The sequence below is a fragment of the Lepisosteus platostomus genome, chromosome 7 (genome assembly GCF_059453375.1).
Source record: "Lepisosteus platostomus isolate fLepPlt1 chromosome 7, fLepPlt1.hap1, whole genome shotgun sequence".
NCBI classification, from domain to species: Eukaryota; Metazoa; Chordata; class Actinopteri; order Semionotiformes; family Lepisosteidae; genus Lepisosteus; species Lepisosteus platostomus.
The window spans coordinates 19,393,496-19,407,009 of record NC_142617.1 but is presented as its reverse complement, the minus strand read 5'-3'; the positions used below and the strand labels follow the sequence as shown (position 1 = coordinate 19,407,009).

Genomic DNA, 13,514 nt, shown 5'->3' with positions numbered 1-13,514 from the left:
AACATAATGTTTACAGAAATGAGAATTAACATTCTATCCAACTGCACTGCTACATAAGGACAAACTTCATATATATTCAGATAACATTATATTTATGCAAAAGTCTATTAATACTATTAATATGTATTAATAGTCTAATGAGCTCCCAGATTATTATAAGGAATTAACTTTATTTACAGCAAATAAATTAATAAAGACCCTTAAGAATATTGAGGGAGGAGAGTTACTTTCAGTGCTTTTGTTGCCCCTCGTTTATTTAAACAATTTTCAGTCTCATGCTGCACTGCTGGGAGTATAGGGAATGAGAGAAAGAACAGGACACATTCAGCACTATCATACTGTGAATCAAATCTTTTTTTTCTTTTTTCTTATTAGTCAAAACAAATTCTTAAATTCACAAAAAATAATTAAAACACAACAAGAAAAAACTATGAACCAAATCTTATTTATCTGCCTCTTACAATAACAAAATAAAATAAAGTAGACAATTTATAAAAATAGAGAGCATTTATCTTTGTTTCCTCATTCTTCAGCTTTGTTATGTCACGCCCTCCGCAGCCAGAGGGCGCTCCTTCTCTGTCCTGTCCCTAGTTTCCGGTCTGCTGTCCTTCCGGTCACTCTCTTTCCCTTGGGCTATATATTTCCGGGTCTTGCACTCTGTCCTCGCTCAGCATTGACGTTCGGATGTCCTGAGACCCGCCTAGCACCAGGGTGCCCCACGTCCGCTCCCTGAGGGCATAGGTTTCTAGACGGCATTCCTGAACTCTTTGCACTAATGAGCCCGGGCCTTTTTCCCATCTCGCCGCTACACATATGGGTCTTTTTCCGCTCTCCTGCTCCCCACGGTTAGTCCCTTTGGACGTCCGTGACATGTTATTATTGGGCCAGTTACCTATTTATAAAATGCCCCACTGCAATACAAGTAAGGTATACAAAATTCATTCCTACAGTATACATGTATCCACTTATTCTATAATACCATTTGTTAGGCTGAGGAAATCGTGTAAGTTTCCATAAAACTGCAAAAAACTTTAGTTTTTCCTCTGAAACCCTTTCATATTTCACTGTTCATAGTAGTTCTTCAAAGTATTTTTTTCTTTCAACAGATTTTTGGACTAAAGCACATATTCATGACACTACAGAGAACACTGACTAATCAAGAGCATTTCTAGGCACCTACAGTACTGTATATACTGTAAGCTTTGTCTCATGTCGTCTAACTCCAAATAATATTGATCACATATACAGTACAGTAAATGTGTGGTTTCCATTTTTACCTTCCATTTTTAGTCTTGAAAAATACAAAAAAATATACATACTTTAAATCATGGACTGTCATCTAAATAAACAGAAATATTACATAGAAATTTGTCAGAAAGAAAATTCTTCAGATGGAAAGTACTGTATAATTATGATATTATAAGACAACTGTGATAACAATCAGTCTGCAGCTATCAAAACTAAAATAATCCCATCAACAGCTGTCAGTAGCACATTTCTAGATGTAGAATTTTCTGTTTTGAGCATTTATTTTGACTGAATTCCTTTTTATGTTGTCCTGAAACAATTTTGTTTATTAACTAAAACCACATAATACTATGACCAATGTTGAGGAGACAAATGGAGGAAAACTGAAACAAGTTGATGGCTTTAAATACCTTGGATCAAAACTGGTAAAGGGAGGAGAAACACTGGAGGCAGTAAAACAAAGAGTGAAAGCTGGATGGAACAAGTGGAGAGAAATAACTGGAATAATCTGTGACAGGAAAATTCCTAGAAAGTTAAAGTGCAAAATGTACAAGACTGTGATTAGACCTGTACTACTATATAGAGCTGAATGCTTGGCAGTTGGAAAGAGGGAAGAGAACTTGATGAGAAGAACTGAAATAAGGATGTTGAGATGGATTCTGCAGATTTCAATGAAGGATAAGATCAGAAATGAAGAAATCCGTAGACGATGTAGGGTGGTGGATGTGGTTGAGAAGATGCGAGAGGCGAGGTTACGGTGGTATGGACATATCATGAGGAGGGACATTACGGTGGTATGGACATATCATGAGGAGGGACATTGAGGAAGTAACAAAGAGGGTAATGGAATTTGAGGTGGAAGGTAACAGAGGAAGAGGCAGGCCTAGAAAGAGATGGATAGATTGTGTGAGAAAAGATATGGAGGTATGTGAAGTGAGTGAGGAAGATGTGCTCGACAGAGTCAAGTGGAGAAGAGCAACCAAAGCAGCTGACCCCAGGACAGTCTGGGACTAAGGCTGTGAAAAAGAAGAAGAAGAAGAATTAAAACCACATAAATCTGTTAACCGTAAAACAGTGTTAGTTCTCTTAACATCATGTCTCAATAAAGCCACTGTTTGTTCCACTGATAATTCAGGGTTGGCAGATGAAGATGATCTCAGTCAACCTTAACTCACACTTCATTCCTCTACTGACACAATGAATTACCTTGGTGATACTGTGATTATTGCAACTAGATCAACAAAGTTCTCCTGGCAAACAAGTTACAACTTTGATGGTTCTGGATGCATTTCACTTAGGGCAGGGAAATCCTCAGAAGGAATTAGTTAAGATTTAAAGGGAACTATGCCATTAAAAAATCCAAAAACCAGAATCCCATGTTATTAATCAATGTGAGAAATGATTCTTTTCTTGCTGTAAAGCTTTCTTCATTTAGTTGAACTAGTTCATGCAGCTAGTTGATATGATTGGCACAATTACCTACCACCATAGTGCGTTTGTGTCGATTATTGTTTTCATGCTTGTTTGAGATGATACAATTATTTCTGGAAAAGAGCTGAAAATTTTCAGGTAAAGCAGTGCCTAAGAGAAAAACTGTAAAAAAATGTAGCTGGAAAAAAGCTAGATTAAGGAATTTAAATATCTCAGTGCTGATTATGTGCAAGGAGAACTGAAAATCCACTATTTTAAAAAATCACAAACTTGATTTAAAACGTACTGTATAATCTTATTTAGTGTGAGCAGCTGAACATTTTGAAAGCTATTGTAGGTTTAAAAGCATATTAATCTATATTTAGATGCTATTCTAGGATTACAGTACAGAAGTGCTCTATGTGAATTTGTAATGTTTAGCAGTAACCTCACAGTAATATTGACAGAATTGCTGATATATTTTCTAAAAGCGATGTTACATTCATGTTCATTTTACACTCATTTTACACTCTGGTCAATTTGATTTACTTAAATATTTTAAAACATTAAAAAGCCCAAGATGATCAATCAATACACCTTATTTCCTCATACTGTATCTGAACAGTTGTTAGTGGTAAACCACACTTGAGGTACAGTACCTATAGTATGTACAGTACTGACTTGCACATTTGTGATGATCATCTTTTTTAAAGAATATCATTGATGATAAATATGGCTTACTTTAGATGCTATATAAAGTGATGAAATTATGCAGTGGTACCATAGCCCATTTTCTTGATTGGAACAGAAAAAATACTGATTAATATTCATTATTTCTGTACTGTAATTGTAGTTGTGTAATGTCCATTCTTATATTGAAAGTTACCTTACTGTGCATAATATGTAAGGAACCGAATTCACACCTATACTATAATGAAATTTGGTGATGTCTATGTAGTCAAAGAATCTCAGCAATGTATATAATCAGCACAATAACTAAACATTTAGTGTACACTTTCATTTAGTCTGATATTTTTAAATGAGAAACGGTCATTAAAGATTGTAAAACATCTACCCATTTAATCAGCCTAATAACTTGCACTTAGTATCACTTAATTACTTAAGAAACCAATGTTTCAGTCAAAATGACCACATTCAAATACTCTTCAAATGATCATTTGTTCATCCAGTTGCACATATGTTAATTGTTAACATTCAATTAGTGTTACAGGCAAATCAGCATTGAATAATCACAATTCAGTTTCCAGTGCTAGACAGTGATTGAAAATGGAGCCATCAGTAAAACTGACAATGACTTCAATAGTGTGGAGTGTTTTTAATAAGCACTTTTTTACGGTGATTGCTTTATATTTGATATACAGTGTATAATTAAAGTTAATTAAAATATAAAAACCTTACTCTTACTTCAAAAGTCATTACTTTTATATCTACATTGTTTTAGTTTTTTTTAAATCAAATACTAATGAATTGTAAAAGTTTTAGAAATTAAACTGTTTCTGAATAACAGAGAAGACAGTACAGAGGTACAGTGGTTAGCATTGCTGCCTCGCAGTCCTGGGGCTCAATTCTGGACCTGGGGTGCTATCTGTGTGGCGTTTGTACATTCTCCCTGTGTTTGTGTGGGTTTCCTTCGGGTGCTGCGGCTTCCTCCCACAGTCCAAAGACATACTGGTAGGTTAATTGTTTTCTGGGAAAATTGCCCTGGTGTATGTCTATGTGTGCCCTATGGTGAACTGGCATATGGTCCAGGGTGAACCCATAATTGCTCCTGTGAGCACTGCGGCTCTCCCGTGACCCTGTAATGCATACAAATGTTTAGACAATAGATGGATGGATCATAAAAAGAGTTTTTCAAACAAGAAGGACATCTTGATAAAAAAATGGACTTTTTAAATACATTGTTACAAAAAAATTAGATTTGTAAATGTAGCATGTGGGAGCTCTTCCTCTGTTCAGCAAACTTTAAAATTAATCTTTGTGAAATACATCCGTGACAGCTACTTCTTCAGTTTTAAGTTTTGTTAAAGCACAGCTGATATAGGGAAACTGGAGGTAAGTTGCATATTGCTTGTGAGTGTTGTTGTTTGTTGTATTGTTGGACATAATATTATTCCAGTCCAAAATCTGTCTAGCCTAAGATGGCTTCAAAATAGGCCTACTTTTTAGGAATCTTGATTGCTAAGTGAAATATGCTGTTCTCCAAAGCGGTAGTAAATGTGGCCTCTCATATTTACATCAGAAACGTGTTGAGAATGAATACCAGAAAGGATTATAAGCAATGATCAGCACAGTATTTCAAGGATTTAAAATGACACAGTCAGCTTCGATGAAACGTCAGTACTGATTGCTTCAGAATATTTCCTCAGTCACCACAATACAGCTAGCAAAGGTAGAAAGCAAAGGTTTAATAAGATGTCCATTATTTAGGCAACATTTTGTTTTACAAAATACTGTTATAGCTACCAACTCAGACTTATTTTGATGCATTGTACTCATACATGATTTCAGTTGGTTTTATCATGAAATTTTGCTGGAAGCACTGTTTCTTTTTGATGTAATGATTTCTGGACTTGTTTTTGTCCACTACCACAGGTTTACACCTTATGAGTGGTATAACCCCCACCCATGCAACCCTGACTCTGACGTGGTGGAAAACAATTTTACATTACTAAATAGTTTCTGGTTTGGAGTTGGAGCTCTCATGCAGCAAGGTACATAGGTCACATGTCAATATTGCACACATCCCATAGTCTGCTGGGGCCTCTGTGCTGGTAAACTCCATTTTCAGTGAATTTACTGCTTACTGTAAAACCTGATCAATGCTTCTTACATGCCTAACCTGCATCAGCATGCGGTCACTGCACCCAGTTATTCCAATGCCTAGTTAAGACCCTTTTTAAAAAATGTGAGAAGAAAACCTCTAAAAAACAGAAACACAGGTGCATGCACAATTAGCTGATCTGCGATGTACTGTAATAGATGTTCGCTTGTAGCCATCGTCAGGAGTGATTGCATTACAGGGCTGTTGAAAAGACATGACACACACATCATCCATACACTGAATTTCCCCCTCCTCCTTTTTCTTTTCTCGCTGTCAGTTATAAATGCAACACAGACACAGGGATATGCGACTGGACGCCCTTGCTTCTCAGGCAGCATGGGGGACGTCGTCTCCATGGCTATGACTTTTGCAAAGACATTCTTGTGACCTGCAGGCGCTATGGGAAACTGAGCATGTGAAAAGCAAGCCGACACCCAGTCAAATTAAACAATTTCAAATACGCATGTCGAGAAATAAAATGTGCTGAGACCGAAGGAGGAGAATTAGAGCTACCCCTGCACAGTTTTTCTTTTCTGCGAAAGGATGTGCTGTAACAAGCATGCAAGTGACATCACTACTGTTGTAACTAGACCACATAAGCTTTGAAAATCACTTCTCTAGGTCACTTTGGTATGTATGCAATTCACCATTTTTATAATGTGGGCTCATGCTTGCATTATAAACGGAAACCTCAATCAAAATCCAATTGTAGCCAACTGCCAGCCGACTGGATCAGGTCTTACAGTATTTGCTAGGTGTGTCCGTGTGGCTGCCCCAGGTGTGAGTGAGTGATGAGAGCTGATTGTGAACCATAGTTTCTGGTAAATGTCCTACCGCATGGAGTTTACCGTCATCCACAGCATTCTGTGGGATGCAGTGTCTGCTAGTTACCACTACCTTGGGTACATGACAGTCAGCCCCAACCAGATTCTGCTTGTCTTTGCAAAGCACGATAAACATTTGTGAGCTGACAAATGTTTAACTCTGTACAAAGTCATGGTAATTGTGAACGTAAGTGCTCTGTCTTATCTATTTAGAAACTAATTAAGGAGAGGAGGAAAAAAACTAGAAAAGCTAGAAAATGCTAACCCATGCAACTGTAGCTGTGTTGTTCATATCATTTTTCTTTGTGTTAGCAGTTGTTCTGTTTGTGTTGAATTTGGAGCCTTTTTTGTTGGAAATTAAATGTGATGATCAGACTTTCTCTCTTCTACAGACCGTGAGCAAAGTCTGGATCAGGATTGGCTGTCATGTCTGCCATAAGGCACTTAGGAGGCTTCAGCAAGTACTGTCTCTCACCCAGAGTGTTGCTAGCGAACACATTTTGATTTGAATGGTATAGCTTGGGTTTGTAATGTACTGTAGGTATAATGTGCACCGCCTGCGATTAGTCCCTTTAGCACGTACCATTCTGCACACTTTACTTAAAAGTGTGACATTAAAAGTACAGCCATCAACGGTGCCCATAGGAGCCATATGACTCCATAGGGAATATATCAGAAGCAGCTTAGCCGAGGCAGAGAAGTACAACAGTGTCTTTCATTTCATGCCTCATTTCAGTATTACTTTGTAATTCAATCATCCTCATCCATACCAAAACCTTCATAAATTACTCTGTTTCTTGTCAACATATTCCTCCTACATTACTTCGCACCCTTAACAAATACTGGATAGAACCAAAAAAAACGTGCAAATCACGAATAATTAAGTCACCACCCTTTAGAACTATTGGATCTGTAAATTCTGTGTTAAAGCTGAAATCTGCTTCTCCTGTTTTCATATGTCTGACAGCTTTAAAGCAAATTTAAATACTATGTTTTAGTAAATTTATTTAGTTTTTAGAAATTTATTTGGACCATTTCCAATTTACTTGCAGGCCTTGTTATAATTATTATACTGTTTTAGATTTTTGCTAATTAAAGAAAGAAAGTGTATGTTGAAAGTGTGAGTACAATTTTAGGGTTCTCTGCATTTTGGTTCTTTAAAATCAAAAGCTATCAATCTGACAGCTTTAAAGCAAATTTAAATACTGGGTTTTTCTAAATGAATTTTATTTTTTAGAAATTTCTTTGGACAATTTCCAATGTACTTGCAGGCCTTCTTTGTTATAATAATTAACCTATATTATTATACTACAGTAACATTTCCCTTCTGGAATAAATTCCTGGAATACAACCTTTAAGGTAGCTTCCTATAATTCTGCCAGCATTTTAACTTCCTAAAATGATGCTTGATATGTGACCAAAGACTAGGTATTTTTACACCTACAGTATGTAACAGATGAATTCATAAATAGAGCTAATATCATACATACAGTAAAGCAACCTCATTTACTGTATCTCTTGCAAAAAATGCCCAGCTATCTACTATATGTTGGGGAAACCGGAAGGAGACTAGGAGATTGCTTCAGAGAATATGTTAGGGCTGTGAAGATTAAAGATTTCTCCAAGCCCATAGTTTCTCATTTCACCTCAGATGGCCATGATCACACTGATCTCTCTGTCTCTGTTCTCAAAGAAGGGTTTCTCAACTTCCACAGCAGAAAGACAACAGAAACGAAACTCATCCTGAAACTAGGTTCACACCTCCCCCTTCTCTCAATGATAGATTTATTTTCGTGTAATCTTCTCTATTCTCATGCAAGTTTTGACTTCACACCTTTCTCCACCCCTCTCCACTTTGCACTTCCTGAGTGGCCTCTCTACCTCCCCCCTCTCCCTCCTCCTCCACTTTTCCAGCTTTTGTTCTCCTGTGCTATTTAATCTTTGCCATCTACCCTTTCTTTCTCAAACCTGAAGAAGGCTCCACAGCCGAAACATTGTTTCCTTTCTTTTCTTTTCAGCAAGGAATAAACCCATTACCTGATCCTATGTATTGTAATGCATAATATATATAATGTATATACTGTATATGTTAGTAAGGATTTCCAGTATAATGTTGCAGTGCAATGTTAAAAGCAGTCTACAGCAGGTTCTCTAATTATGTTGGATTAGGATTCATGACCTAGATTTCAACTTGTTTACCCAACTTTCTTGTATTAACATAGACAGGGCATTTGAGAAGGCAAATATTGTACTCTCTGTATTTAAACAATTATCTTGAGCCTAAATTTAAGGGAATCGCCGAGACATTTGATTGTTATTAACACTACTTGTTTTTAGGAGATTCCCAAATGATAAATTAATTTGAGGTTTTAAATGTTAAGTTAAGGGAGATGCTAGAGGGGTGGCTCACAAAAAAAATTTAAACACACAAGAATAGGTATTGATAAAGATTCCCATTCAGTTGAAAATGATTGTTGCAGAAGTTTAAACAACTTCTGAATCTTGCCTCACAAATATCAGCATTATCCCATCCCAGAATTTCAGCTTCCTGGAAGATGCAATAATGCTGAGTATGCTAGACAGTGTACAAATAGCATTATTAAAAAAAAAAAGTTTTAACATAACAAAATAACAGGTGATAAAGTTCACTTTCTGCTGACTAGAATAAATAATCTGTTTGAACAGTGTGTGAAGACAAATCTCTACTTTAAGCACCTGTGTCTGCTAAACAAGCATTACTCAGTACTGCTGCTGACCCCATTAAACAGTAAAAAAACTCTAGCTGTAGCTGATGTGACAGCTTCATTTCAAGAGCTGCAGTACATGAAACTAAGAGTCTAAGGAATAGTCAGCACAAACTGTTTAGTTTTTTCAATTGCTACGAGCAGTTCTCTGGTTGGTAATAAAAAAAAACATCTTGGATTTAACATTGGAGTTCAACACTGGTCTCGCTGAAGAATTTAGAGATGCTTTGTTTTAATGTGAATTCAGTGTTAACCACATTGTACGGCCACAATTATCATGTACATCTTCATTCATTTCATTCACCTCCACGCATGTCTCAAACATGTCTTCATAAATAGTCCTCTGTTTACTCGATTTAATGAAAAGACCTGAACCTGCCTTGTTTTAGCTTGCTTAATGTGCCTTGTTGTGTTTACTGTAGCAAAGCTGTCCATACCTAACAATATATTATTGATGCTGTTGTAACAGGATCAGAACTGATGCCCAAAGCTCTTTCCACCAGAATAGTTGGAGGAATCTGGTGGTTTTTTACTTTAATAATAATATCATCCTATACTGCTAACTTGGCTGCCTTCCTGACTGTCGAAAGAATGGACTCGCCCATTGATTCTGCTGATGATTTAGCAAAGCAAACTAAAATTGAATATGGGGCTGTAAGAGATGGATCAACCATGACCTTCTTTAAGGTAGGTGTAACATTCTGCTGCATCCAGTTTTCCAGTCTTGTTTCAGTATTCATGAGATCTATTGAACCAATGAATAGATCTTACACCGAAATAATATAAGGTGAATTGTAACGCATAGGGTGGTTAGACCCCCACATCCCATGTACAAACTGTGTGAGAGCGATGCAATAAATGTGATTTTCTTAATGTTATCTTTAATTATAAACCTACACACTCACTGGCCTCTCATGTTGAAATACAATGAATCAGCATGAAATATTGATTTACAGGAATCTTTATTTACCTTATCAGAACAAAATGCAGTAGAAGGCTTATTTTGCTACCATTAGACTACACACCTTTCTCGTAAAAATACTTCTATGTTGCTATTCTTTTTTTCAGCACTAAGGCACAATCTTTTAAGCAGTTGTAATTGTATTATGTGGGTTGCAGTCAGTTTTTTTACTGTTTCTGTCAACAGCAGTTCAATGAATTTAAATTCTGGTGAGACTAGCACTCCGGTTTTAAAGCCCGTTGTTTGTCTTTCTCATTTAAGTCATTTGGTTTTAATGAGGCCTTGTGTTTAGGGCCATTATCATGGTGAAAACAAATCTTTCAGGCACAAGTCATGATCCCAGGAAAGCCACAAGAGACAAGTGTAATGATAATGTACAGTAGTTATCTATGTCTGCAGAACAATCTGAGTCTCAAACTGAGACCTTAAACAACTTCATACTTTGTTGCAGACACTACAAAACATCTTGACAAGGCCTTCCCTCTTTGTCTTCCTAGACATTAATTACTTTTGGATGTGAAAACTATTCGCATATCGTTTTGAACACATATTCTAGGCCTCTCAAAGCTCTTTGAGCGACAACTCTCACATCACAATCCACATTGATTTTTTTTCCTTTGACAAGGAGAGATCTGTTGTGAAATAAGGATCACTGATTAGGAAATAGTAAATATTGGACACTGAACATATAGTTTTGTCTTCTTGCTCGGATATCACATTTCCCACTTACTTTACCTTAGGCTAGTGCCTATAGTTCAACATGGATGCTGAAGTGTTAAGTTTCTACTGCATGCTACTGAATGAATAGAAAACAGAATAAGTAGATTTGTAAAGGTACTGTATGGCAAAGATTCAGTTGTTAAGAGTCATATACAATATGGTGTTTGGGAAAGGGTTTTTAACACACATTCAATGTTTAGCAATGGCTTTTGAAGTAGGTTTGAAGCAGGCTATGAAAGAGAGCAAACATGACAGTTCCCTGGAAATTGTTAGGACATTCTTGATATTAATTGGTGACAGAATGCCCATAGCACATGAAGCTGTGATAGCTACAGAAGCATGAATATTTTGATGAGTGTGGTTTGTACCACTTTGATGGATTGGCGTCCATCCAAGATGTATCCCGCTTTGCGCCTGGTTGCCATTATAAGCTTCGGCTCCCCCGTGACCCTGAATTGGATGAAATGTTTCGAAAAAGGATGGATGGTTTGTACCAAATTATAGCAAAACATGTTTGCAGGTGCATTTCCCTAGAGGATCGATAAATCAATAATTTTTACTGTTCCTTTTTTCCTTGGTTATAGTTCAGGAAGGTTTCACCACCAGTGTGTACAAATGTGATTATTAACTTATGTGAGTAATCTAAGAAGAAAGAAACCTTTCATCATAAAGAAACTCGCAGACACAAGGGGATGAATTATATATTCAAATTAAAAAAAACGCATACAATGAGCATCCACGATACAGTACCTCCTACATGTTCTGTTTTAGTACTAACAGCCAGTTGTTTATTTGTACAGTTACTGTACTGCCACTTACACTACAATGCACAATAAACTTTTTTCCCCACAGTGTGCATTTTTTTAAACCTTGCAGAGGTAGCAAAGTTGTATTTTTTAGCTAGTAATCTAGCAATTTCAAAATTAGGAGGTGTTTTGGTTGATTTTAACAACTTAATGGTAAAAAGGGCTATAATTTCTCTCAGTTTGAATATTTTTTCTCGGACATAAGCAATACTCTTCTGAAATTTGTCGATGCAATGTTACAACAGCCATACATCTTGTCAGTTATCTCACAGTGTGATGATTCTGCAGTAGGCCTGTTAAACGTTTTGTGTTTATAGGCAATCGAAGTTGAAAGCTGTAGGGGATTTATAGCTAAAGAACCATGCCAAAGATTACCCCCCCCCCCGTCTCTATATACAGGCTGCAGATGTATATGACAAATTGAATCAGCTGGAGGAGACTTGTGTGCAGCTGTCAATCTTACTTTGATTGAGTACCACAAAGTATATGTGATGTGATTTCTATTTTGCTACGGGCAAAGCAGGCACACAGTGGGTCTGGATTCTAATGTTTTTATAAGAAATTCAGCACATATTTAACTGGTCATCACACATTCACACGTCCAAATACTGTCCTTATGCTTCTGCTTCTACTGAACTCAGATTCAGTGCGTGAAAAACCTTATTGTAGAGAAATATATATGTATATATTATATTTATATACAGTATATTGTATGTCACTGTATGGTTATACTGAATATAATACATTATTAAAAAGGCAGATTTCTATTTAAAATAAACCAGAAAATCTCGAAATCTCTACAATGGCGTTTGCACTTCTCTGAATACAATACTTGAAACTGTTTTCTTTGTTGTGGTCTTTCTGTGAAAATGAATTGTGGAGGCACTTCAACCATGGGATAACCATATTTTCTTTTTTTTCCCTTTAGAAATCTAAAATTTCCACATACGAAAAAATGTGGGCATTCATGAGCAGCAGGAAGCAGACAGCGCTGATAAAAAACAATGATGAGGGCATTCAAAGAGTCCTAACCACTGATTATGCACTATTGATGGAGTCTACCAGCATTGAATATGTCACACAGAGAAACTGCAACCTCACACAGATTGGGGGCTTGATTGACTCCAAGGGCTATGGTGTGGGGACTCCCATTGGTAAGACTCAGCACAATAAAAAAACTCAGAGAATCCTCTGGGCCTTAAGGGTTTCAATTAATTATGGATGTCTTCACTCATTTTTTGTCTCTTGTTTCTTTTTCTTTCTTTTGTCCTGTAAAACAAATTGAACAACAGCTGCTTTTGTTTTGCAAAATCTCTTGTATTTCTATACTAATTCTTTCATCTCTGTAACCCTGGGTTTCAGTCCCAATGAATTGAACAATGATGTGAATTGGACAGCCTTAGCCTGTTTCATCATTAAGACTTAAAAGTAGAAAGCTGTTCTTTGCAGTTGTGCAGTGGATAAAGGGAAATGCTGAGGTGCACCTGTGTGGTTACTAAATCAAAGGACTGGATTTAATTACTCTTTCACTGTGGTGTTTTTCATTTGTGTCAAGAAGCTCAAAATATGCATCTAATAATATCACTGGTCATTCTGTATAAAACATGACAACGATTCTCATAATATATCTATATCCAAATTTTTAGTGGCTCAAAGGCCTGATTTTACTTCCAGTGTATATGTGTAAAATGACTTGGTGGACATGAAAAATGTCAGCTGTGTTAGCTATCAGCTTACTAACAATAGTAAACTGTAATGATTGTAAATGACTACATTGGATAGACGGTGACTTTCCGGGACCCCTTTTAAAGTGTACTTGTTTCATTTTGAGCTGCTGCACTCTAGATGCTGGCTGATGGCATCAGCATGTAAGCATTTGTACACTGTTTCCAATACAAATAATAAAATCAACTGGGTTGATTTTAAGTTCCTGCTGGTCACCTCTTCCTTTAGTCCTGT

General features: G+C 36.6%; 1 protein-coding gene across 4 annotated transcripts in view; it reads left to right on the top strand.

Annotated features, from left to right (window-relative positions):
• The window catches only part of grik1a (glutamate receptor, ionotropic, kainate 1a), a 91,841-nt gene that overhangs the window by 70,617 nt on the left and 7,710 nt on the right, over positions 1–13,514 (top strand). For all 4 annotated transcript variants that reach the window (XM_088639591.1, XM_088639595.1, XM_088639594.1 and 1 more), the window contains 3 exons: positions 5,272–5,390; positions 9,538–9,755; positions 12,484–12,709. In XM_088639591.1, the coding sequence (XP_088495717.1) occupies positions 5,272–5,390; positions 9,538–9,755; positions 12,484–12,709 (563 nt within the window). The remainder of the gene's footprint in view (positions 1–5,271; positions 5,391–9,537; positions 9,756–12,483; positions 12,710–13,514) is intronic.